This window comes from Salvia miltiorrhiza, unplaced genomic scaffold (assembly GCF_028751815.1).
Source record: "Salvia miltiorrhiza cultivar Shanhuang (shh) unplaced genomic scaffold, IMPLAD_Smil_shh fragScaff_scaffold_143_1, whole genome shotgun sequence".
Classification (NCBI taxonomy): domain Eukaryota; kingdom Viridiplantae; phylum Streptophyta; class Magnoliopsida; order Lamiales; family Lamiaceae; genus Salvia; species Salvia miltiorrhiza.
This window is the reverse complement of record NW_026651418.1, coordinates 407,990-435,925: the sequence shown is the minus strand read 5'-3', so window position 1 is coordinate 435,925 and position 27,936 is coordinate 407,990. Positions and strand designations below refer to the sequence as shown.

The window sequence follows — 27,936 nt, the reverse complement described above, 5'->3', positions numbered from 1 at the left end:
AGTTGGATTTTCTATTTCCAGCCATATTAGATCTTCTATTTTCTCAATGTTAGCAGATGATTTGTTAAATTATGATGTCATCAAGTATACTTGGTGTGCATATCTTCGTGATACAGGGAAATATAAGATTTGTAACAAAATATCTTGTGTGCATTGCTAATTGATTTATACTTTAGAGGCATTTAGCAAATAATAAAGTTTGAGCATAAGTACAAAACAAAATGTCTTTCTTACTATGCTCCATCTTTAAAGAGATTGAAATGAAGGGTTCTTCAATTTTTAGGTCCAATACCATCCACCATTGGGAATCTATCAAATTTGAATTATTTATTGCTCCCTTCCAACAAATTAAATGGTGAGCTTCCATTCTCCATCTGCAACTTCACATCCCTTCAAATTCTTATGTGATTTGTCTAATTCCTTTATCACTCCATGTGCAATATGAAATAGAAAAGGATGACTTATCTAATTTTGAATCTTTGATTTCAAAACTTGCTAGGTTGTTCTCATTTAATTAACTCATGCTTAATTAACTAAATACTTTAACAATAGTTGGATTTGTTGTTTCCAGCCATATTTGTTGTTCTCATATAACTAATTTATGCCTAGTTAGATAAATACTCTAACAACAGTTGGATTTCCTCCGTCTCAAAAAAAAAAAAAACAGTTGGATTTCCTGTTTCCAGCCATATTGGATCTTCTATTTTCTCAATGTTAACACATTGAGTGTCACAACCGGCCCTAATTAAGGATAATTAAGCCGGGGAAACCGTGACTAAGGGAGGGAGATTAGAAGCGGGGTAGAAAGGGGGATAATCAAATATGGAGGATCGCATTCTATCATTGCTAACAAAAGGAATATTTATAATATAACGGAGGTTAAGTCATATTGACTCAAACAAACTAGTAAGTTCGGATAATTCCGACTTAGCCAAAATAACATAATATTTCTGAGTACGCAGCGGAATAAGGTTCTGATTACATGTATGAAGACATGTATCCCCAGAGTTCATTAATACATAAGGATAAGACAAAAGACTCCGCTCGTCACTTCATCACCATCGGCAGCTGCTCAACCTGCACATTTAGAAATATATGCAGGGCTTGAGTACAAAAGTACTCAGTGGGCACGTATGCCTAAGTATAAAATACATGCTTCAAAACTGTAAATTGTCATGCCATCATAACCAGTACAGCAAGGGAGTTTTTCGCTAAAAGGCCCAAGCTTACTAAATTCATTTGTGATTCTTAAAGTTCGACTGCAGTCTAAGTTCTCTTGTAATCTATCATATCTGGAACTTTGTGCCGGAGAGGTGGCCACCTCTCACGGTCACTTGACCGGCCAACCCGCTAGATGACTCACGGTCACTGGTGTACACTAGTCCTGGCAGGATAGCTATCAACTGCTCAAGACCCGAATTCGATTACATGATAAAAGTCACATCAGATAGATATCATACTGAAATTTAAATATTTTATGGCAAGACAAAATTTGAAATATCTTCAATTAATTTAATCATGAAATAACTTGCTTGAACATAACATTTAAACTCATTTGATATATATGAAAGTAATGCCCACCTAACAGCACTCCTGCTATGGTGCCTCAGCTCTCAATGTAGTTACTGCTCGCGCGCTTGACCTTTATCGCGAGAATTTAAATAAGATATTTGCTCGAGCAAAATCCTCAAATAATGAGAATGCGAAAATAAATATGCATGACTCTCTTATGCATGGTTTATTATTCTTGCTTAATAGTCCGGGAAATCTACTATTAATCCTAACTCTCAGATTAAATAAATTAAATAACTTAAATAAGGCTCGTCGCATGAGGTCGGATAATAACTATAATGAATCCGCTTATCTAGAGCTCAAATAAATGTGAAAGAAATAATAATAATAATCCAATAATTAAAAGGCCCAAACAATGGCAGCCTAATAATTAATAAGTAGAAGTGGGCCTGAATTAAAAGTCATGGCAGCCCATCAACTAAACAATAAACCCAATTTTGTAATAGCTATCAGCCCAAAGAATTAATTAAGAAAGAGGCTCACACATTAAAATGAATAAGGCCCAATTGCAAAACAAAGGAAGGCCCAACAATAATTAATGGAATTCGGCCCAAATAAAATAAATGAGGAGGCCCAAATCCTCCCCCCTCAACAATCGGTTCTCTCACTCTCAAAATCAGACGCCGCTCAAGACCTCTCTCTCTCTCGCCCGTCCTTTCTCTTTGCGAGCTCCGGCGAGGACGACGGCCGGCCGAGCCTCCTCCTTTCGTCTCGTTTCTTTCTCAATTCATATCGTCAGCCTTAACTCACGAATTGAAGGCCTCAATCGAGCCCTAACTCACAAAATCAAAATCGCCGCCGCCGCCGCCTATGGAAGAACGGCGAACGGTCGCTGGTCGTCGCCCTGCCTGACTCGGACGCTCCCTTCGCCCATCTCCTTTCGGCTTCAATCGTTCTCCTCTCCCTCGAATCTATTGAAGGAACGAAGAAGCCCTAATTTCTGCCAGAGAAAAGGATACCGCCTCCGCTGCGACTGGAGGACCGGCTTCGCCGCGCCGCCGGTCTTCAGCCCGCCGAGGGCGCCGATCCTCGGCTGCTCCCCCTCCCACCTCACTTCCTTTCCTTGAAGGTCGAGGGAAAAGAAAAGGGAAGAAACCCAAGTTCCTCAGTCAGAAATCGTCTCCGCCTGAAACTCCACTGCCGCGGCGCACCGAGCTGCTGCTGCTATTTTCTCCGGGGTCGAAGGTTTGAGCCTCGCCACGCTGCTGCTGGATTCGAGTAATGGGTACGCCGCCGCTGCTGCTACTCCAGAATCGGCGAGGGGCCATCGCCGAGGTCGGGAGTCGTCTGCCTTTCACCGCTCGACGCCGTCGACGCTGCTGTTCCCGCGAGTTGCCGCCCAGATATCGTATCTCGGCTTGACTAAGCAGAGCAGCGCCCCTCATTTCTAAAAGCTAAGTCCCCATCTACTCTATTGTAAAGCTTGATTTTCCTTGTTGTGCTTAGTATGTTGAGTCCCTTGAGTTCTTACATACAAGTATAGTGATTGGTGTTCTGCCTTATAGAGTGTGAGATGTCTTTGTTTTAGCTACATCAATGTGATTCTTCTTGAGTTGGTCTATGCTCTGCTACGGAACTTGTGCTTTAGCTATTGTCTATCATATATGGAAAGGTTTTCTTATCAAATAGCCCTTGTCATGTTATTGGTATGAATGTGGACTGGATGAATGTCTGGGATATCATAAATACCTTGAGTATTGTTGTTGTTGAATGAACTGTGATTATGCTAAGCATGGATGTGAACTGAATTGAATATTCAAGATAGTAGAATACCTTGAATGTTTTCGAGCTGATGGGTGGCTGTTGAAGTTCGAATAGCTTGTGAAATGACTGAAATGAATTGGTCTTCTGTTAATGCAGGTGAACTTGATGAAAAGAGATAAATATTGAGGCCAAGCCTTACCTTGAGATCTTAGCAGAATGAATTGGGGCTGCTCTTCGATATTTTTCGGTGAAATGAAGTGAGATTGAGAGCTGTTTGTTGGCTGGGGTTGATACTAATAATTCATTGGTGAAGACTTGAGTGTAGTGGTGGGGGAGGTAGGAGTGTAGTGGTGGTGGGAGATTGAAGAGATGGCTGTCATAGAATGGCTGTCATTGTCATAGAGTGGTTGTGGTGGCTGTCATTGTCATAGGGTGGCTGTCATTGACACCTATGGCATGGTTAAAGGGATGAGAGAGTGGCTTAAAGGCTGCTGTTGCAGCTATTCTACACACATAGCACACGTCCCCTTTCTTTCCCTTTCTTTGGTTTGCTTTCTTGATGTAGTAGGTAGGAAATAGGAATGCAGAGAATAATAAGTTGTAAAGTTGTGATGTGATGAGTAAAATCTTCATTCTGTATTTGTAATACTAATTGCGTGCTCGTATCTGCTTGATACTGTTTATTTAAATAAATCTCAGATCTCGATATTCTTGTCTTTCTAATGTCGATAGACTGTAAAATAATCTAAATTAAATCCGTAGATTTAATTCATCTGCTCATCTAATATCTAAATTAAATCCGAAGATTTAATTTTCCTCACAAGTCGGTATAATCCACGACTTAAGTAAAATAATAATAATAATAATATTTTTATTGTTACAATTAAATAACATGACTTTGCTAAGTCAGTTATAATCTGAAATAATAATTATTGACTGCTCAATAATCCTTATCGTGGTTTCTCAAGTGAAATAAAATAATAACTCTGCTTCAAGTATTATATAACTCAAAGTCATAAGTCGAAATTAATCAAAAATCAACACTGAAAGATGCAATAATTAATTATTGCATTACTGATTTTAATAATTTAAAAGAGCGGGTTACTACATACTACCCCTCTTAACAAAAATTTCGTCCCGAAATTTGCATATCTCTGCTAAAACAGCACGGGTATTTCTCCTTCATCTTGTCTTCAAGCTCCCACGTGGCTTCCTCTTGTCCGTGGTGTCTCCATAAGACTTTCACTGATGTGATTGCCTTATTTATGAGTTGTTGCACTTTTCGATCCAGAATGGCTTCGGGTCTTTCTTCATAGCTCAAATCTGGGCTAAGAATAATCTATTCTTGGTGGATTACGTGCTTTGGATCGAAAACGTATTTTCTGAGTTGTGACACGTGGAAAACGTTGTGAATGTTTCCAAAACTTGGCGGTAACGCCAACCTATAGGCTACTGGGCCTATCCTCTCCAAAATCTCATAAGGTTCTACAAACCGAGGTTTGAGCTTTCCCTTGGCACCAAATCTAGTTATCCCCTTGGAGGGAGATACCTTTAGGAAGACCTTGTCTCCTATCTCAAAATGTAACTCGATTCGGCGTGTATCATCGTAGGATTTCTGTCTATTCTGAGCCTCCTTTATTCGTCCCCTTATCTGACGGACTATCTCAATCATCTTGCTAACTGCGTCCGGTCCTAAGATTTTCCTTTCACCCACTTCATCCCAATAAAGCGGTGATCTACTTTTTCTTCCATACAATGCCTCATATGGTGCCATATCGATGGTTGCCTGGTAACTGTTATTATAGGCAAATTCAATCAACGGCAGCACTGATTCCCAACTTCCACCCCTGTCTAACACCACTGTTCTCAACATATCTTCGAGGGTCTGAATTGTCCTTTCAGACTGCCCGTCTGTCTGCGGGTGGAAGGCGGTGCTAAAATTCAGTCTCGTGCCTAACTCCTTCTGTAAGCTCTTCCAAAATCTAGATGTGAATTTCGAGTCTCGATCTGATGTGATCGACACGGGTATACCGTGTAAGCGTACAATCTCATTGACATACAACTGAGCTAGCTTATCTGATCCGTATGTGATCGGTATCGGTATAAAATGGGCACACTTCGTGAGTCGATCCACTATTACCCAAATTGCAGTGTTTCATTTCTTTGTTCTGAGCAAACTAGTCACAAAATCCATTGCAATGTTTTCCCACTTCCATTCCGGAATTTCTAAAGGTTGTAACTTTCCATATGGCCTTTGGTGTAAAACCTTCACTTGCTTGCAAGCTAGGCACCTCTATACAAATGATGCTATGTCTCGTTTCATACCTTCCCACCAAAAATACTTCTTCAAATCTTGGTACATCTTAGTGCTGCCTGGGTGGGCAGTATAAGGGGTATCGTGAGCTTCACTCATGATTTTATCTTTAAGCTCCTTGTCGTGTGGAATACATATTCTTTCCTCAAAGAAGATAGCATTATCCGATGCTTCCCTATAGTTCTTGAGGTCTCCTTTCCTTATTGCTTCTCGAAGCTTTTCCATTTTCTCGTCCTTTCTTTGTGCTTCTATTATCATTTTCCTCAAGTTATGTATCATTGCAACAACGCTTGCTATCGTTCCTGGTGGTTTGACCACTTCTATTCTCATTCTACCAAATTCTCTTATGAGCTCCATCTCTCGAGTGATGAGAGATCCCAATTTAGATTGAGTCTTACGACTCAATGCATCAGCCACTACGTTGGCCTTGCCTGGGTGGTAGTTAATACCGCAATCATAATCTTTCACTATTTCGAGCCATCTCCTTTGTCTCATATTAAGGTCCTTTTGTTCGAAAAAGTATTTCAAGCTTTTGTGGTCCGTGAATATCTCACACCTAACTCCATATAGGTGATGTCTCCAAATCTTCAGTGCGTGTACCACTGTAGCCAATTCTAGATCATGGGTCGGATAGTTCAGTTCATGTGGTCTAAGCAGTCGCGACGCATATGCTATCACTCTTCTTTCTTGCATCAGCACGCAACCAAGTCCATTTTTGGACGTGTCTGTGTAGATCACGTATTCCTTGTCCGCTGTTGGGACGGCTAACACTGGTGTGGTAGTCAACTTTTCCTTGAGTTCTTGGAAGCTTTTCTCGCACTCCTCTGTCCAAGAATACTTTATCTCTTTTCTGAGTAATTGCGTTATTGGTCTTGCGATTTTTTTTTTTTTTTGAAAATCCTTCTATGAATCTTCGATAATATCCTGTTAATCCCAAGAAACTCCTTATCTCATTGGGGTTAGTTGGTGATCTCCACTCTCGCACTGCTTGTACTTTTTCAGGGTCCACTTTGATCCCTTCCGATGACACAATATGCCCTAAAAACGTGACTTCGCTGAGCCAAAACTCGCACTTGCTAAATTTGGCATAAAGGTGCTTCGTCCTCAACGTCTTTAGGACAATTCTCGGATGTTCCTCCTGGTCCTTCTCGTTCTTCGAGTATATCAAGATGTCATCTATGAATACTAAGATAAATTTGTCTAAGTATGGATGGAAAACTCGATTCATGAGGTCCATGAATACGGCTGGCGCGTTGGTTAGCCCGAATGGCACAACTAAAAATTTGTAGTGGCCATATCTAGTTCGAAATGCCGTCTTAGGTACGTCTTCTGGTCGAATCTTCAGCTGGTGATAACCAGACCGCAAATCAATCTTCGAGAACACGTTTGCTCCCTTGAGCTGGTCGAAGAGGTCATCTATCCTTGGTAAAGGATATTTGTTCTTCAGTGTCACTTTGTTCAGTTCCCTATAGTCTATGCACATTCGCAATGTGCCATCCTTTTTCTTCACGAAAAGTACGGGTGCACCCCAAGGTGATACACTTGGTCTAATAAATCCAAGTTCCAAAAGTTCTTGCAGTTGTATCTTGAGTTCTTCCAACTCTTTAGGAGCCATCCGGTATGGTGCCTTCGAAATGGGAGCTGCCCCGGGCTCCAAATCAATGGTAAACTCAATTGGTCTGTCCGGTGGTGGCCCTGACAGAATCTCTGGAAATACATCTGAAAAGTCCCGTACAATTGCTACATCTTCTATGCTTCTTTCAGTTCCCAGTTCTCCGTGCAAGTATACAAGATAAGCTGGGTATCCCTTATTCATCATTTTCGTTGCTGGTAGGGCGGAGATGATCATCTTTCTTCTCCCCATACTAATTCCGTGGAAATGTGAAGGCTCTTTTCCTGGGGTCGAAACGATATCCGTCTTTCATTACATAGGATGGTGGCGTAATTCTCAGCCAGCCAGTCCATTCCTAGAATTATGTCCACGTCTCCCATCGGTATAACATATGAGTTGTGCACCATCATCTTGAGTGATCCTATATTCAATTCTAAGTTCAAGCACACATGTTTGACTATCGTCATCCCTCCTATAGGTGATGATATACTCAACTCCTGGTCAGCTCTTTCCATCTTAAGTTTTAAGGTGTCGACACATGTACTTGAAATGAAAGTATGCGATGCGCCCGTATCAAATAGAAGTACAACAGGAGTATTGAGTAGCATGCCCATACCTGTCAGGTTTCCCTGGTTGTTCTCGGGCTGCTTCTGCCTCATAGCATAGGCTCTAGCATGACGAGGCTTTTCATGTTGTTTCTATTGTCGCTGATACGGTTGTTGAGGTTGTGGTTGGTACGGTAGCTGTTGGTGCTGCTGTGGCTGCTGATACTATGGTTGCTGCCTTGGGTATGGTTGGGGCAGAGCTTGGATTGCTCGCAGATGCGGAGCCTGGTTAGGTGGGTTTGGCCTTGAACCCGTTCCGTGTTGCTTATTCGGGCACCGATTTGCATAGTGCCCCTTCTGGTTGCAGATATAGCAACTATCACTACCGGCCTTACAGATTCCCACATGACTTTTGTTACATTTGGGGCAAGATGGGGCCCTCTGTTGGTTAGTTTCCATCTGTTTCGGTGCGCCCTGGCTTCCATAGCCCTGTGACTGGAAGACCCGTCCTTGCCATGGCCTCTTCTCGCCTTGGTTCGGGTTACTGTTGTCCCATCTCCTCTTTCCCTTGAAATTCTGATTATAACTTTGATCATGTGGAGATGCTGGCGCAGGTACAATTGCAAGTCTTTCTCCTGGCATAGCTGCCTCAATGTCTAACGCTCGGCTGAGCGACTCAGTGTAGGACAATCCTCCGTGGCTTGCCAAAGCCATCCTAATCTCGTGTCTCAGACCGGCACAAAACTCTTCAGCCATCTTCTCATCTGTGTCAACTTGTTCCGGCGCATATCTAGACATATCGCAGAACATCCTGTCGTATTGAGTTACCGACATCTTTCCTTGTTTCAGATTGTAAAATTCAGCCTCATTTTTCTTGCGGTAGCTCTTGGGTATATACTTGTCATATATACCGGCTTTGAATTGTTCTCAAGTTAGGTTTTCTAACTGCTCTGCTGACATCGTTTTCATCCGTGCTTCCCACCAGAAATCAGCTGACCCAGTCAGCTAAAAAGGGCACGCAAGTTAGGCGCTCTTGGTCATTGCAGCGAAAAAGCTGAAAATGCGCTCCATCTTTCGTACACATGTCTCAGCTTGTCCGGATCTCTTGTCCCACTGAAGACAAGTGGACTTTGTCATAGGAATAGTTCTTCTATTCTATGTTCTAGTTGTATGGGTGGTGAGGCCATGTTTTGTTTTAGCCCTGGTACTGGGCCTTTTCCACCATCTCAGGGAATTTATTTCCCCTTCTCTCGGACGCATTTGCTTTGTTGGCATTCCGATGAGTCGACATATAGTCACCAATGTAATACACAGATGCATATCATCAATTCTGTAAATTGCTTTCTTAATTCCCGAATTTCGCTCGTACTTTTTCTCATAAAGGTATATAAATAACATAGCGGAAGTGACTTGCCACAAAAGGCTGATAGGGTCACTACATAGACATGGGAAATTAGTATCAATGAGGACTATTTCATCAACATTTGAATATAGATATGGTGATCTATCCAAGCATTATACATGATGAACTGACTATCTTGCAAATTCATCATGAAAGAGCTCAGTTCCAAAATGCCTTATTAACCAGCGTTTCCGTACTAATACTAGTCAAAATAACTAAGCCAACATAGGGGCATACAAAAGCATCGAAATGATCATCGTTTTCGAAATACACAAATAAGGTCCTACTAATTGCACAAAAGATTGTCTGTATGCATTACATGCTTGACCCTTGGGTTGAAGCATACGTGTTTGATTGATTTAATCTGATGAGTATCTGTTTGTCCTTGGGTCACAGAAAATCTACCAACAGCTAGTAGATCGCAATGATTCAAATCACAAATGGCAATTAGGCAAAGTGTTTCAATAATTTGCCAAATAATTGAAAATGAATAACCATAGGGTAGGAATGAATTGACTGAAAGGTCGAAACGAAATGACCTAATAGTCTGAACCCGTTTGGCTTTTCAGATGAAGGTTTAAAATATATAGGTTTAAAGACCCATATATGACGACTACTGAGATTTTGGCCATGTGGACTGGCCAGGTCCGACACAACTACTTCTCAGTCACTCGGAAATACTTTTCCGAACTTGGTAACTCTTGTTCATTGGCTGCAAAATGTATATTTGGTCTAAAATCACCACTTTCTTCTTAACATCTTGAACATGTCCTTGAGAATATTCTAGAGCTTCTCAAACTTGGAGTCTGTCTCCTAATTTAATGCAATCCTTTAACATCTTCTATAGGCGAAATAAGATAGGTTCAACCTTACTCAACAATCTTCCTCTACATGATCTTAATGTAGTACTTCTAGTACTTAGTGTTCATTCACATAGCGCTTGAAATGCAACCATATAATTTGAGGTACTCTTCCGTGTCTTTGCAAAAGACCTTCTGAATCATCACACATTCAATAAGGAGATAGATTTTGCTCCTCTGAGCATGTTTATAGGGTATGTGTCACCATACGTAATGCTAAGTCATGGAATAACCTTAGTCAATGCTCTCATTCCGGCTACTAAACTAAATGCCTAATCCAAGACGTTCTAACTGAGGCGATGTCCTTGATAGGTTAAGGTATGTATACTTATCTTGAGTATATCCTTTGGGTCTCATTAGAATCTTAATTCATTTGTTTCAGCATCGATCCACTGTCGGCGCTTCTAGCTATTATTAAACTCTGAACCATCTTCGAGAGCTTCTCACGTCTTACGCATTGGCGTAGACTTTTATGATCAATCATAATGGCTGGTAACTGCTAGTACCCATATCACATCTCGTCTTTCCAATTCGTAGTAGGTGATCATAATCAATAGGGATTCTCAGTCATGTCCTCATCTAATACGATAGGTACTGTAAGTAGAATGGTTCCGAATATCTGAAACTATAAGCTGATAGCTTTAATCGTAATATTATAACATCATATACAAAGCATTTTGACCCCTCGTAAGTCTAACTCTGAAGTTCATACATGAATCATGAAGGTTATCCTCAAGCCATAGCTAGTGATAATCGAGGCTAGAAGTGAGTCTCAGCTTATTAGGGATTAGCTAGCTGATTACATGAGTCGCACTCTTCGCTATAAGCAATATCATACTTAAACTATCATCGAATAAAGCAATAGTTGGTTAGGTGTTCCGCCTCGTGTGAACAACCTGAATGAAGAACTATGTCTGCGTTAGTGATTCGTGCGTGGCACTCTGCATGCACTTCTTTCATTGGATTTTCTTCCTCTTTCTTCACCAATGCTATAGTGAAATATAACTGAGTTTCTAGCTTCTATTGTTCTTCTCGTAACTGTGATCATGCATTCTTAACGCATCTAAGTTCATTGAGATATCTAATCAATCAATAAAGCATAAAACTTGAATGTAAGCATCAGTACATTCATATAGAACGTGAACTTCTCAATGTTTTAAAATCATTACCACCTTCTTTCTTGCTGAGCATGACGATGTGATGAAGTGATGAGCTTTGGTTGACTGACTCATATATACTAGTGATCATACTAGAAAAATGGGCTAACTCTAGGGTTCAGAGCAAATGAACTGCTCTGATACCACTCTGTCACAACCGGCCCTAATTAAGGATAATTAAGCCGGGGAAACCGTGACTAAGGGAGGGAGATTAGAAGCGGGGTAGAAAGGGGGATAATCAAATATGGAGGATCGCATTCTATCATTGCTAACAAAAGGAATATTTATAATATAACGGAGGTTAAGTCATATTGACTCAAACAAACTAGTAAGTTCGGATAATTCCGACTTAGCCAAAATAACATAATATTTCTGAGTACGCAGCGGAATAAGGTTCTGATTACATGTATGAAGACATGTATCCCCAGAGTTCATTAATACATAAGGATAAGACAAAAGACTCCGCTCGTCACTTCATCACCATCGGCAGCTGCTCAACCTGCACATTTAGAAATATATGCAGGGCTTGAGTACAAAAGTACTCAGTGGGCACGTATGCCTAAGTATAAAATACATGCTTCAAAACTGTAAATTGTCATGCCATCATAACCAGTACAGCAAGGGAGTTTTTCGCTAAAAGGCCCAAGCTTACTAAATTCATTTGTGATTCTTAAAGTTCGACTGCAGTCTAAGTTCTCTTGTAATCTATCATATCTGGAACTTTGTGCCGGAGAGGTGGCCACCTCTCACGGTCACTTGACCGGCCAACCCGCTAGATGACTCACGGTCACTGGTGTACACTAGCCCTGGCAGGATAGCTATCAACTGCTCAAGACCCGAATTCGATTACATGATAAAAGTCACATCAGATAGATATCATACTGAAATTTAAATATTTTATGGCAAGACAATATTTGAAATAACTTCAATTAATTTAGTCATGAAATAACTTGCTTGAACGTAACATTTAAACTCATTTGATATATATGAAAGTAATGCCCACCTAACAGCACTCCTGCTGTGGTGCCTCAGCTCTCAATGTAGTTACTGCTCGCGCGCTTGACCTTTATCGCGAGAATTTAAATAAGATATTTGCTCGAGCAAAATCCTCAAATAATGAGAATGCGAAAATAAATATGCATGACTCTCTTATGCATGGTTTATTATTCTTGCTTAATAGTCCGGGAAATCTACTATTAATCCTAACTCTCAGATTAAATAAATTAAATAACTTAAATAAGGCTCGTCGCATGAGGTCGGATAATAACTATAATGAATCCGCTTATCTAGAGCTCAAATAAATGTGAAAGAAATAATAATAATAATCCAATAATTAAAAGGCCCAAACAATGGCAGCCTAATAATTAATAAGTAGAAGTGGGCCTGAATTAAAAGTCATGGCAGCCCATCAACTAAATAATAAACCCAATTTTGTAATAGCTATCAGCCCAAAGAATTAATTAAGAAAGAGGCTCACACATTAAAATGAATAAGGCCCAATTGCAAAACAAAGGAAGGCCCAACAATAATTAATGGAATTCGGCCCAAATAAAATAAATGAGGAGGCCCAAATCCTCCCCCCTCAACAATCGGTTCTCTCACTCTCAAAATCAGACGCCGCTCAAGACCTCTCTCTCTCTCGCCCGTCCTTTCTCTTTGCGAGCTCCGGCGCGAACTGCTCCGGCGAGGACGACGGCCAGCCGAGCCTCCTCCTTTCGTCTCGTTTCTTTCTCAATTCATATCGTCAGCCTTAACTCACGAATTGAAGGCCTCAATCGAGCCCTAACTCACAAAATCAAAATCGCCGCCGCCGCCGCCTATGGAAGAACGGCGAACGGTCGCTGGTCGTCGCCCTGCCTGACTCGGACGCTCCCTTCGCCCATCTCCTTTCGGCTTCAATCGTTCTCCTCTCCCTCGAATCTATTGAAGGAACGAAGAAGCCCTAATTTCTGCCAGAGAAAAGGATACCGCCTCCGCTGCGACTGGAGGACCGGCTTCGCCGCGCCGCCGGTCTTCAGCCCGCCGAGGGCGCCGATCCTCGGCTGCTCCCCCTCCCACCTCACTTCCTTTCCTTGAAGGTCGAGGGAAAAGAAAAGGGAAGAAACCCAAGTTCCTCAGTCAGAAATCGTCTCCGCCTGAAACTCCACTGCCGCGGCGCACCGAGCTGCTGCTGCTATTTTCTCCGGGGTCGAAGGTTTGAGCCTCGCCACGCTGCTGCTGGATTCGGGTAATGGGTACGCCGCCGCTGCTGCTACTCCAGAATCGGCGAGGGGCCATCGCCGAGGTCGGGAGTCGTCTGCCTTTCACCGCTCGACGCCGTCGACGCTGCTGTTCCCGCGAGTTGCCGCCCAGATATCGTATCTCGGCTTGACTAAGCAGAGCAGCGCCCCTCATTTCTAAAAGCTAAGTCCCCATCTACTCTATTGTAAAGCTTGATTTTCCTTGTTGTGCTTAGTATGTTGAGTCCCTTGAGTTCTTACATACAAGTATAGTGATTGGTGTTCTGCCTTATAGAGTGTGAGATGTCTTTGTTTTAGCTACATCAATGTGATTCTTCTTGAGTTGGTCTATGCTCTGCTACGGAACTTGTGCTTTAGCTATTGTCTATCATATATGGAAAGGTTTTCTTATCAAATAGCCCTTGTCATGTTATTGGTATGAATGTGGACTGGATGAATGTCTGGGATATCATAAATACCTTGAGTATTGTTGTTGTTGAATGAACTGTGATTATGCTAAGCATGGATGTGAACTGAATTGAATATTCAAGATAGTAGAATACCTTGAATGTTTTCGAGCTGATGGGTGGCTGTTGAAGTTCGAATAGCTTGTGAAATGACTGAAATGAATTGGTCTTCTGTTAATGCAGGTGAACTTGATGAAAAGAGATAAATATTGAGGCCAAGCCTTACCTTGAGATCTTAGCAGAATGAATTGGGGCTGCTCTTCGATATTTTTCGGTGAAATGAAGTGAGATTGAGAGCTGTTTGTTGGCTGGGGTTGATACTAATAATTCATTGGTGAAGACTTGAGTGTAGTGGTGGGGGAGGTAGGAGTGTAGTGGTGGTGGGAGATTGAAGAGATGGCTGTCATAGAATGGCTGTCATTGTCATAGAGTGGTTGTGGTGGCTGTCATTGTCATAGGGTGGCTGTCATTGACACCTATGGCATGGTTAAAGGGATGAGAGAGTGGCTTAAAGGCTGCTGTTGCAGCTATTCTACACACATAGCACACGTCCCCTTTCTTTCCCTTTCTTTGGTTTGCTTTCTTGATGTAGTAGGTAGGAAATAGGAATGCAGAGAATAATAAGTTGTAAAGTTGTGATGTGATGAGTAAAATCTTCATTCTGTATTTGTAATACTAATTGCGTGCTCGTATCTGCTTGATACTGTTTATTTAAATAAATCTCAGATCTCGATATTCTTGTCTTTCTAATGTCGATAGACTGTAAAATAATCTAAATTAAATCCGTAGATTTAATTCATCTGCTCATCTAATATCTAAATTAAATCCGAAGATTTAATTTTCCTCACAAGTCGGTATAATCCACGACTTAAGTAAAATAATAATAATAATAATATTTTTATTGTTACAATTAAATAACATGACTTTGCTAAGTCAGTTATAATCTGAAATAATAATTATTGACTGCTCAATAATCCTTATCGTGGTTTCTCAAGTGAAATAAAATAATAACTCTGCTTCAAGTATTATATAACTCAAAGTCATAAGTCGAAATTAATCAAAAATCAACACTGAAAGATGCAATAATTAATTATTGCATTACTGATTTTAATAATTTAAAAGAGCGGGTTACTACATACTACCCCTCTTAACAAAAATTTCGTCCCGAAATTTGCATATCTCTGCTAAAACAGCACGGGTATTTCTCCTTCATCTTGTCTTCAAGCTCCCACGTGGCTTCCTCTTGTCCGTGGTGTCTCCATAAGACTTTCACTGATGTGATTGCCTTATTTATGAGTTGTTGCACTTTTCGATCCAGAATGGCTTCGGGTCTTTCTTCATAGCTCAAATCTGGGCTAAGAATAATCTATTCTTGGTGGATTACGTGCTTTGGATCGAAAACGTATTTTCTGAGTTGTGACACGTGGAAAACGTTGTGAATGTTTCCAAAACTTGGCGGTAACGCCAACCTATAGGCTACTGGGCCTATCCTCTCCAAAATCTCATAAGGTTCTACAAACCGAGGTTTGAGCTTTCCCTTGGCACCAAATCTAGTTATCCCCTTGGAGGGAGATACCTTTAGGAAGACCTTGTCTCCTATCTCAAAATGTAACTCGATTCGGCGTGTATCATCGTAGGATTTCTGTCTATTCTGAGCCTCCTTTATTCGTCCCCTTATCTGACGGACTATCTCAATCATCTTGCTAACTGCGTCCGGTCCTAAGATTTTCCTTTCACCCACTTCATCCCAATAAAGCGGTGATCTACTTTTTCTTCCATACAATGCCTCATATGGTGCCATATCGATGGTTGCCTGGTAACTGTTATTATAGGCAAATTCAATCAACGGCAGCACTGATTCCCAACTTCCACCCCTGTCTAACACCACTGTTCTCAACATATCTTCGAGACCAGTTAGTTGGAACCATAAGTAAGCTCCAACTTGATATCTAAATTATACCATAAGTAAGCTGGAACAGTTAGTTGCGGGCTTCACTTAATTCACCACTCCTAGCACTCCAGTTTACAAATTGGCTACAATTTCAGTTGAATTTGTTACTAAATTCGCAATAAAATCGAAAACCACACCTTCCTTGAAGACGAGACCAGTCAGAGCCGCAAACAGGGGACCAACAAACCACACAGCCGTCGGATTCTCAACGACGTACTCCACCAAACTCTTCCCCGCCGGCTGAGCCAAGGCGGCGTACGTTGCTAACAAACTCTCAATAAATAAATAAAAATAAATTATTTTATGTGATGATGGTTTAAGCAGGAGAGATTATTTTGATTTTAGGAAATTGTTTTGGAGTTTCAACATCTTGCGCTCATCAATTGATTTCCTGATCAACGGTGCAACACTCTCTTTCAAATTGAGCGGTGTGTATCTGTTGATTAAGAGTAATAGCATAAACTGCAACAATACTCAGTTCCATTTTGTCCATGCTTCTCATCTTGAATGCTACTCATCGGGTCGTCACGTATTGATCAAGCAGCTGATATATGTCGGTTTTTTCTTTAAAGCTTATCCATTCAAGATCATCAACACCTTCCCAATCTCAAAATGTGCTCTGTCTCACTTAAAGGAGGGATAATCCCTCCATTGTTAGTGTGATAATATTCTCTTTTTAGATAAAAATGAGAAATAAGGAAAAGTGAAATTCTATTTTGTAGAAATTAAAATTAAAGTGTGATTTTTTTTTTTCTTTTTTCATAATAATAATACACTCAAAATATATCACAAGAAATTACTTAGAAATACCACAAGAAACAATGCAAATATATCTTCAAACGACTTTTTCTGTACGTGAAAAAGGTTAGTAAGATCATCGCAAATGGAGCTAGATTGGGCCATAGAGATATAAAACGAAGTGGGTCAAAAATGAATTGATCGAGCTAGATTGGGCCATAGAGCTTCAGGCCCAAAAAGATTTCAAAGCAAAAAATCATATAGCCCAATTTAGTCTATTCTATGCTAGTGCCGGTTATCATGAGGAGACCATTAATATAACTTCCAATTAATATTAGGGTGATTTTGATACAGGTCCACAGCAAAAGATTCTGAGCCTGCTGATGAACGTTTTTGAAATAACATAAATTTTTAATATGATGAAACTGAGATCATCACTTAGTTAATCTTCTATTAATTTTATCACTATAGCCCCTTAATTAAAATAATAATAAAATACTTATGATTATACTATTATACCCTTATAGCCACCATTTAAACTTTATTAACAAACCTTCCTACCCTTGTAAGCCTTCCAGATTCTGTACAATTCTTCTTTCTTCCCTTGAGGAGAAGAACTAACAAAACATTTCTCCTCAACTGCTTTATAAGTTTCTTGAGTAGTTGCATAGATTCGTCAAATGATCCAAATCGCTGAAACCTGACTTAACAACATATTAGACTACAACAAGCTAAGGCATACCAAAAACAACATACGCATCATATAACTGAATCGTGCATAAGAGGGATTATATGATTAGATGAGAAATCGTGCATGGTATTTCTCAACTGTCACATATAAGAAGATTGATTAGTCATGTTAAAGATAATATCCCTAATTCCCCATATGGCTGCAAATATACCTATGCTCATCCTTATTGAGAAAGAAACCAAACTACTTTTCATTTGATGCACTCCCTCAGCATGTGTCCACAAGTTAGAGCATTTCCCTTGTTAACTAAATTGACTGTTAATGCTCAAATTACCTTCAATAGAAGACAAAAATTATAACAAACCAATAACAACAGAAAAATTAGAACCAGCGAATCACAAATTATAATCACATTTTTCACTGAAAATGTTGCGGAACTTGAAGCTTATATAGCTTAGATGCAGTAATGGAATCGATCACCATGAGACTATCCTTTATCGCCTTCGCCAATTCCTGTGGTGTCTTAGGCCTCGACTGCTTGAAGAACGAGAACGACGTTATGATGATTCATGAAATCACGAAATAGTACTTCGATAATCGAAGAGAAAAACGACATTGTGATGATTCAGTCGTTGGCGATGGCGACGACATCTATAACATCTGACGAGGCTCTGCATGTGAAGAGAGAAAGAGATAGAGAGAAAGAGATAGAGATAGAGACAAAGGGGCTATACAAATTTGAGTTGGGCTATATAAATAAATTAAGAAATATTTGGAATGAGGCTATATGAATTTGAGATTGAACATAAATGTTTTTTTAATTTAACTTTTATGACTTATGATTCATTATAAATTCTAAACGGTGGCTATAAGGGTATAATAGTATAATCATACTTATTTTTATTATTATTTTAATTAAGGGGCTATAGTGATAAAATTGGGAGCCATGTTTAAAATTACCCTTTTTAAAAATAATGGCCAAATATATATATGTCAATGTGAGCCTTATGGGCCGGGCCGACATGGTTTGGTCAGAGATCAGCCCAACTTTTGATTCAGACGTATATAAGGTTAGAATTGATTTATAATTCCTATACAAGGGTATTGTCTTATTGAATGTATATTTAGACATAGGGAATGCTCAAATAAATGCACGAGATTGTGTGTATTGGTTTGGGATTCTGTTGGATTTTTTTGGATTTTAAATATATATTCAGACTGTCTTTCTTTTTCTCTATACATTTAGCATTCTCTATCGATATATTCCCTATATAAATATATATTTTCTTTTTTCTGAGAATTACAAGAGGTATTTATTACATAATCAAATAAGTAATTCGCACGCACGCGGGATCTCTACTTTTGCACATGGTCACACACCACATACTATTCACACGCACACATACACTCATATTCTTCACATATTTCTTTTTGGAGATGAAAATTTCCTTTAAAGTGAAGAGATGATACTTGCTCCAGTTATTTTAATCTTTGTTTCTTACTTTTTCTTCATTTTAATTGTTTCTCTCTTTCTCTTTTATCTTTTTGAATATTTAGGTCGACTTATATACTGCCACTTTCTGAAACAAATTAATTTGTTAATTTGTTGTAATTCATTAGTTTAGTTTGCTCTGTGAGACTTCTGTCGTGCTTAATTAGATATATTGTAATTACAATTCGGTAATAATTTATGTAGTAAAGGCTGAATTTTTCCTGAATTTAAGTTGGTTGTATTACTATACCAAATATCCAAACAAATACAATTCAATATCTACACGCGGTTGATGAGATAGAATCTTTTGGTGCATCAGTTTTGCTGCTTGAACTAGGCCTCTTAACATAATTTATTCTGGTTGTGTCACATTGATTGAAACATCTACTATCGAATACATTTTTAGAAATATTGATGCTTTAATGCATTTCATGATTGATATAATTATAGTTCCGAAGGTTCAATATAAGTTATAATGTTAACTTTAATTTAAACTGATAGGGAAATAGAGAGACTTTGTGAGCTCAACAATAATGGAAGTTGAATAGAAAGGAGGAGGCTGAATTAGGAGAGTGAGGTGTAAAGATGGAAAAAATAAATTTGTTCTAAATAATGAAAAAAAAAAATTAAAAATGATACAAAATTGGAAAACAGTTCGTCTAATTTATATCTTCAAAGTTCGTATAGTCTCACAAGTAATATCAAAGTATATTTAATAAATTATTCTCGAAATTGTCTCGATAATAAATGAATTAATTTCACGCACATTTAATTTAGTCTATTGACTCTAGTGCCGGTCGCCTCTGAAATATTGAAATGGCAAGTGGAGACCATTAATACAATTAATATTATTGACTATATCACGCAATCATACACTTTAAAAAGTAATAAAAAAAATATATATTTCCCTTTCAATCAATTTCAGGGAATTATCTCATTCAAGAAAATAATACAAGGCGCAATTTTTCATAAGGAAAATATACAGTTGTTTTGCCATTATAATGATCAAAACGTCCATTAAATTAAAATTCAAGAGATTTGATGTGTTAAATTGTGACGATGGAAGTTGAATAGAAAGGAGGGATTTGGAAGGCAGAATTAGGAGAGTGGGGTGTGACGATGGAAAAAATGAATTTGTTTTTTCTAAATAATGAAAAAAATAAAAATAAAGAAGAATTAAAAATGATAAAAAAATTTGGAAAACAGTTCGTCTAATTTATATCTTCAAAGTTCGTATAGTCTCTCAAGTAATATCAAATATATTTAATAAATTATTCTCGAAATTGTCTCGATAATAAATGAATTTCACCCACATTTAATTTAGTCTATCGACTCTAGTGCCGGTCGCCTATGAAATTATTCTCGAAATTGTCTCGATAAAAAATTAATATTGTTGACTATCACGCAATCATACACTTTAAAAAGTAATAAAAAATATATATATTTCCCTTTCAATCAATTTCAGAGAATTATCTCATTCAAGAAAATAATACAAGGCGCAATTTTTCATAAGGAAAATATACAGTTATTTTGCCATTATCATAATCAAACCGTTAAATTAAAATTCAAAAGATTTGAATATAAATGTCAATTGGTAGGCTTTTTGTTTTCTCACACAATTAGCACTCACAATATGGATACATTTTCCACATTTTTCCTTCTTTCGCTACTCTTATTGTTTTCATGTCTTAGCCTCTCTGCTGCACAGAACATAACTCAAATCAAAAGTGATGAATCCATACTTCTTGCTTTGAAATCCCACATCACTTCAGATCCTCACAATATTTTGAAAAATAATTGGAGCAGTGGAACCTCTTTTTGCACGTGGAGAGGAGTTACTTGTGATTCACGTCGTAGCAGGGTAACTGAATTAGATATCTCTGATATGGGACTCGAAGGAAGCATTCCACAGGAAATCGGAAATCTTTCTTCACTCGTTTATCTTGATATAAGTGGAAACTCTTTTCATGGTTGTATTCTTCTCTATCCATTTTTTAATTTGTTGTTAGTAGAATCTATTTTAATTATATGGTAATTCTATCAGGTCGGCTACCAAAGGACATTTGCATGCACAATAACCTTCAAAGACTCAAACTACTTAACCTATCGGCAAACTACTTGGAAGGAGATATACCGTCAAGTTTGTATCAATGTCCACAACTTGAGAGTATTGACTTGTCACGCAACAGCTTTGGTGGATATGTGCCTGCACAAATTTGGAATATCACACTGCTTAAAGTATTAGACCTTAGTGAGAACAATTTGAGAGGTATGTCTTTATCTCTATACTGAGAATTTAACTAGTTTGATGCCTTACTATTTCATTTCTATTGATAATCCAGAAATTGGTTGATAATGTCATTCGGTTTAAACGTAGATTTTGGGGTAAATGGCAAAGCTACGGCTCTTGCGTCTAATGATATTCTGCAGTTCCTCAGTAACATGATGTATATATAGCTAAGCAATTTATTTATTCTTTTTTCATTTTACTTTCAACTTTATTAATACTAATTCTTTATTCAGATGCTCAATCTAACAACAAAACCGGGCATACACCTAAATCTAGATTCGAAATATTATAGTCTCCAAATATAAAAAACTAGTGAGTATTTTGACGTGGAATTATTTTAAATTGTAATTTAAATTAAGTTATAGTATTATTTTTTGTAATGCTATTATCTAAGCTGATTTGTGAGATTATATCGTCTGGAGTTTGTAAAGTTTGGTCACAATACACTTAACAAAAACTTAACAAAATTATTAAAATTTGTGCCAAAGCATTTTAGGTATATATTTTTTTTTTTGCGTACGGAGGGTGTATTTTATACCATAATACTTTATCAGGCCGCCTACCAAAAGATATTTGCTCGCATAACAACCTTCAAAGACTCAAACTACTTAGCCTGTGGTTGAACAAATTGGAGGGAGATATACCATTGAGTTTGGGTCAATGTACACAACTTGAGAGTATTCACTTGTCATTCAACAACTTTGGTGGAAATGTCCCTCGAGAAATTGGGAACATCACACAGCTTAAGGAATTAGGCCTTAGTTGGAACAATTTGAAAGGTATGCTCTTGTCTTTATACTAATAATTTAACTTAAATAGAAAAAATATTAATTTATTTAACTTATTTTTTAAAATAAAAATAAAATTTAGTTATTTTATTATATTCTCTACATTGTAGTTTTTTATAATTTTTTGTAACTTTTTTAGTTTTATTAAAAAATAAATTAAAAATAAAAGATGCAAAAAAAATAACTACAATATAGATAATACAATAAAACGACTAAATTCTATTAAATTAATTGAAATTTTTTCTATTCAACTAAATTGTGGGTGACCAAAATGTGGATACATAGATTTATTGAATCTAATAACCATTATATAGGTTCAACAAGTTTTGAAAGATCACGTTAAGTACTCAAAATATCACAAGAGATACATACATACATTCATTTAATTTCATATAGTTGGATAATGTTAATTTACATTTCATAATTGATAAGATGTATGGATATTTTTATTTTCATTATTTGAATTTTTTATATTAGTCCCACCCTTGTAATAGGATATTAGCTCACGTAATAGTATTTATGAAGGTCTTGAGATATCCTAAAATCTTGCTTATGTTATTTTTATTTATCTAAGATAATCGTAAACAATAATTATCAACACACCTTTTGTTTATATCCACAACTTCCCCCATTGACGTTCACATTTTATTTCTTTGAGTTTATTTCTTTTCGCCAACCGTCACCAAATTTTCTTTGGATTAAAATATTGGCCAACAATCACTTTAGTTCGTGTATCGCGATGCATGAGAAGGCGTACTAAATATATAATATTTATGATTTTGGAGTTCATACTATTTGTAACATATAATTATACCTGATTCAAATCGAGTTATCATGACTTAACACAATTTCACAGGTGGTATTCCCAAAGAGATTGATTATCTGAATAATTTAGAGATATTAGACATGAGTGGCAACAATCTTAGTGGACAATTTCCAAGACAAATTTTGAACATCACAAGTCTCCGTCAACTATACCTCGGGAACACCTCTTTAAATGGTATGTCTGCACTACTCTTTAAGCCAAAACTTTAGTGAGAGAGTTTGGTATATCGTAACTAGCCATGAGAATTGGAAATAATATGTGATACACATTTAGTCTTATGCTTAAGTCAAAGTCTATTGCCCGTCGTGTAAGAGATGATTATATTTCCCTCTCAATCGATTTTTGAAAATCATTGCATCCAAGAAAAATAATTGAAAGCAATTTTCCATATAGAAGATGCCATTAATTTTTTTATAGTTAAGAAATTTAATTATTCATTTGTCATTCCATGAGCCTAAGAGATCCGATTACTTATTGCAAGATATAGCACCGGAAATCGAACATACCAGCTTCAAAAGAGGTGAAATAGTAATAATTTTTTTGCAAGATATAGCACCGGAAATCGAACATACCAGCTTCAAAAGAGGTGAAATAGATCCGATTACTTATTGCAAGATATAGCACCGGAAATCGAGCATACCAGCTTCAAAAGAGGTGAAATAGTAATAATTTTTTTGGGAATTTATACTGAGAGGTATATATGTTCTTATCTCTATACTGAGAATTTAACTACTTTGATACCTTACTATTTCATTTCTATTGATAATCCAGAAATTGGTTGATAATGTCATTCGGTTTAAACGTAGATTTTTGGAAAAATGGCAAAACTACGACTCTTGCCTCTAATGATATTTTTCGGTTCCTCGGTAACGTGATGTATATATAGCTAAGCAATTTAATTATTCTCTTCTCATTTTACTTTCAACTTTATTAATACTGATTCTTTATTCAGATGTTCAATCTAACAATAAAACCGGGCATGCACCTAAATCTAGATTTGATGTATTGTAGTCTCCAAATATAAAAAGCTAGTGAGTATTTCGACGAGGAATTATTTTAAATTGTAATTTAAATTAAATTATAGTAGTATTATACACATAACAAAAACTTACCAAAATTCTTAAAATTCGTGCTGAAGCTATTAAGGCATATATATTTTGCGTACGGAAGATGTATTTTATCGGTAATACTTTATCAGGCTGCTTACCAAAAGACATTTGCTCGCATAACAACCTTCAAAGACTCAAACTACTAAGCCTGTGGTGGAACAAATTGGAGGGAGATATACCATTGAGTTTGGGTCAATGTACACAACTTGAGAGTATTGACTTGTCAAGGAACAACTTTGGTGGAAATGTCCCTCGAGAAATTGGGAACATCACACAGCTTAAGGAATTACACCTTCACCAGAACAATTTGAAAGGTATGGTCTTATCTTTATACTAATAATTTAACTAATTATCTCGAAATCAATTGATGATATATAACATCATTCAATTTCATGCTTTGTTTTCAAGCTTTGCATTGTTTTACAGTTCAATAAATCTATGCAACCACATTGTGGCCACCCACAATTTAGTTTAATAGGAAAAATTTCAATTTGTTTAATTTTTTTTTAAATAAAAATAGAATTTAGTTATTTAATTTATTGTATTCTCTACATTATAGTTATTTTTTTGTAATTTTTTTGCAACTTTTATTTTTAATTTATTTTTTAATAAAAATAAAAAGTTACAAAAAATTATAAAAAAATAACTACAATGTAGAGAATACAATAAAATAACTAATTTTTTTTTCTATTTAAGTGAATTGTGGGTGGCCACAATTTGGCTATTTAGCATTACTCTTTACATTATATCCATCATATGAAAAAAGATTATTGGAATTTACCATTTTGTCATAATTATTACTCATTTTTCTCGTTTTGGGGTTTGAGAAGAAACGGATTTTGATGTCAAATCTAATTGAAAGATCACGTTAAGTACTCAAAATATCACAAGAGATACTTATATTCAATTAATTTCATATAGTTGGACAACGTTAATTTACATTTCATAATTTATAAGATGTATGAATATTTTTATTTTCATTATTTGAATTTTTTCAGTCCCACCCTTGTAATGGGATATTAGCTCACATAATAGTATTTATCAAGGTCTTGAGATATCCTAAAATTTTACTTATATTCTTTTTCTTTTCGTATATCTATGTATGGAATTCGGATTATAGTCTCCTTTTTCTGCATTTGCAAGATAGGGGAGCAGTTTGAAGTGGTATACCACTAATATACTTTATAATCAAACATAATTTATTAACTTGACATTATTTCACAGGTGATATTCCGAAAGAGATTGGTTATCTTAATTATTTACAGGTGTTGAGCATAAGCGACAACAAATTCAGTGGACGATTACCAAGACAACTTTGGAATGTCACAACTCTTCGTGAATTACACATTGCCAACATCTCTTTAACTGGTACGTTGTTACTTTTTTGCTAAATTTTTTTATTGAGATATTTGGTCTGAGGCATTAACCACCTTTATTGTTATTTCTAATAAGCCAATTGTTAATCATATTTATCGTCACTTTTCTGTCCTATTTTCTGTTCTTTGAACATTGTATATTACTGCTTTGACTCGGTTTACAGTTGAACAAAGGATTAACCTTAGCAATAAATTAAATAAATGACTTTTTAATTTTATTTTAACAACTTATAACCAATTCGTAAATATCAGAGAGACCACTTAACTTAATTTGTTTACAACTTAGCCCATATCACAAGATATATTGCTCATGCATTACTGTTGGTGGGCTCAATTTCACAGGTGGACTTTATTATTATTATTATTATTATTATTATTATTTCTCTCTCTCTCTATTCTTGACACAGTTTGCACTTTGCATCGATCTAAATGACAATTTATCCCATATGATATATTCACTTTCATATAATTAGGAAAAACACATCACTAACTATTTTTCTAATACTTATGATTTAATTTGTAGTTCATACTATTTGTAACATATTATTACTACACCCGATTCAAAAATAGTTATCATGATTTGACACAATTTCACAGGTGGTATTCCGAAAGAGATGGGTAATCTTAATAATCTAGAGATATTAGCCATGAGTTCCAACAATCTTAGTGGACCATTTCCAAGACAAATCTTGAACATCACAAGTCTCCGTTACCTATTCCTTGATGGCGCCTCTTTAAATGGTATGTCTGCACTACTCTTTAAGCCAAAACTTTAGTAAAAGAGTTTAGTATATTGAGAATTGGAAATAATATGTGATACACATTTAGTCTTATGCTTAAGTCAAAGTCGTGTAAGAGATGATTATATTTCCCTCTCAATCGATTTTTGAAAATTATTGCATCCAAGAAAAATAATTGAAAGCAATTTTCCATATAGAAGATGCATGTCATTGGGCTCCCCAATAATTTGTTTATAGTTAAGAAATTTAATTATTCTTTTTTCATTACATGAGCCTGAGAGATCCGATTACTTATTGCAAGATATAGCACCGAAAATCGAACATACCAGCTTCAAAAGAGGTGAAATAATAATAATTTTTTTGGGAATTTATACTGAGAGGTATATATGTTCTTATCTCTATACTGAGAATTTAAATAGATTGATACCTTACTATTTCATTTCTACTGATATCCAAAAATTGGTTGATAATGTCATTCAGTTTAAACGTAGATTTTTGTGAAAATGGCAAAACTTCGGCTCTTGCCTCTAATGATATTTTTCGGTTCCTCAGTAACGTGTTGTATATATAGCTAAGCAATTTAATTATTCTTTTCTCATTTTACTTTCAACTTTATTAATACTGATTCTTTATTCAGATGCTCAATCTAACAATAAAACTGGGCATGCACCTAAATCTAGATTTGATGTATTATAGTCTCCAAATATAAAAAGCTAGAGAGTATTTCGACTTGGAATTATTTTAAATTGTAATTTAAATTAAGTTATAGTATTATTTTTCGTATAATGCTATTGTCTAAGCTGATTTGTGAGATTATATGGTCTGGAGTTTGTAAAATTTGGTCACAATACACTTAACAAAATTCTTAAAATCTGTGCCGAAGCTATTTAGGTATATATTTTTGCATACGGAGGGTGTATTTTATACCATAATACTTTATCAGACCGCCTACCTAAAGACATTTGCTCGCATAACAACCTTCAAAGACTCAAACTACTTAGCCCGTGGTCGAACAAATTGGAGGGAGATATACCGTTGAGTTTGGGTCAATGTACACAACTTGAGAGAGTATTCACTTGTCAGACAACAACTTTGGTGGAAATCAACTTGTACATTAATCTTTTAGCAATAAACTGCATGCTTTGATAAAAAAAAAATGACTTTTTAATTTTATTTTAACAACTGAAAACCAATTTGTAAATATCAGAGGGCCCATTTAATTGATTCATTGCCAAGACTAAATTGAACCGAGTCAAAATTAAGTGGATTCGACAATTACCATTTAATATTCACTTAATAATGTATTCGAACTAACAAAAACGAACCATTAAATATAGTGTTCTAATACTTATTATTTTTGTGGTCGTGTTATAATAATCAAATCAATTTATTTTACGACTTGGCAATTGTGGAGGTGATATTCCAAAAGAGATTGATTATGTATATCTTGGGAATAAGAAATTCCACAATGCTATGAAAACTTTAGCAAATCTTTGGCCATCTTTCGTTCAATTATAAATCAGTTTAGTGGTAAAAAAATTGGACGGAACCTTACATAAATTATTTGTCGTCCATTTCCTAATTTGTTGGTTTTAGATACATTTGTTGAAAAGATATTTCAAATTATCTGCCAAAGTAAGATATGTGATTTGTCTAATTCCTTTGCCAATGCATGCACAATATGAAATAGAACACGAATGATATTTAAAAAAAAAAAGAAAAAAAATAGAAAATACTTTTTTTCGAATTGTATGACTTAGCTAATTTGTGTCAAATGATCTGAGTGCTTTACATCTCTATCTTTAAAGTGATTTATATGAAGGGTTATCCAATTTTTAGGTCCAATACCATCCACCATTGGGAATCTATCAAATTTGCAGTATTTAGAGCTCTCTTCCAACAAATTAAATGGTGAGCTTCCATTCTCCATGTGCAACATGACATCCCTTCAAACGTCATTCAATTAGTTGATAATGTCATTCAATTTCATGCTTTCACTACCTTGTTATGCCATTTTTTTTTAATTATGCTTTATTGACTTGATTGGAATAATAATTTAGTTTTGGGAAAATTGCACCTAAAT

General features: G+C 36.5%; 1 protein-coding gene and 1 pseudogene across 1 annotated transcript; both read left to right on the top strand.

Moving 5' to 3' along the window:
- The window catches only part of LOC131002518 (DNA excision repair protein ERCC-1-like), an 87,374-nt pseudogene that overhangs the window by 47,729 nt on the left and 11,709 nt on the right, over window positions 1-27,936 (top strand).
- Window positions 20,358-21,200, top strand: LOC131002525 (probable LRR receptor-like serine/threonine-protein kinase At3g47570). Its single transcript, XM_057929007.1, has 2 exons — window positions 20,358-20,694; window positions 20,769-21,200. Exons 1-2 carry the CDS (start codon window positions 20,358-20,360, stop codon window positions 21,014-21,016), a joined length of 585 nt encoding a protein of 194 aa, XP_057784990.1. The 3' UTR covers window positions 21,017-21,200.

Excerpts from the sequence above, each read along its gene's own strand:
- LOC131002525 (XM_057929007.1), top strand. The coding sequence starts at position 20,358 with ATGGATACATTTTCCACATTTTTCCTTCTTTCGCTACTCTTATTGTTT. Across the intron at positions 20,695-20,768 it reads AAGTGGAAACTCTTTTCATG|GTCGGCTACCAAAGGACATT; the intron begins GTTGTATTCTTC and ends TAATTCTATCAG.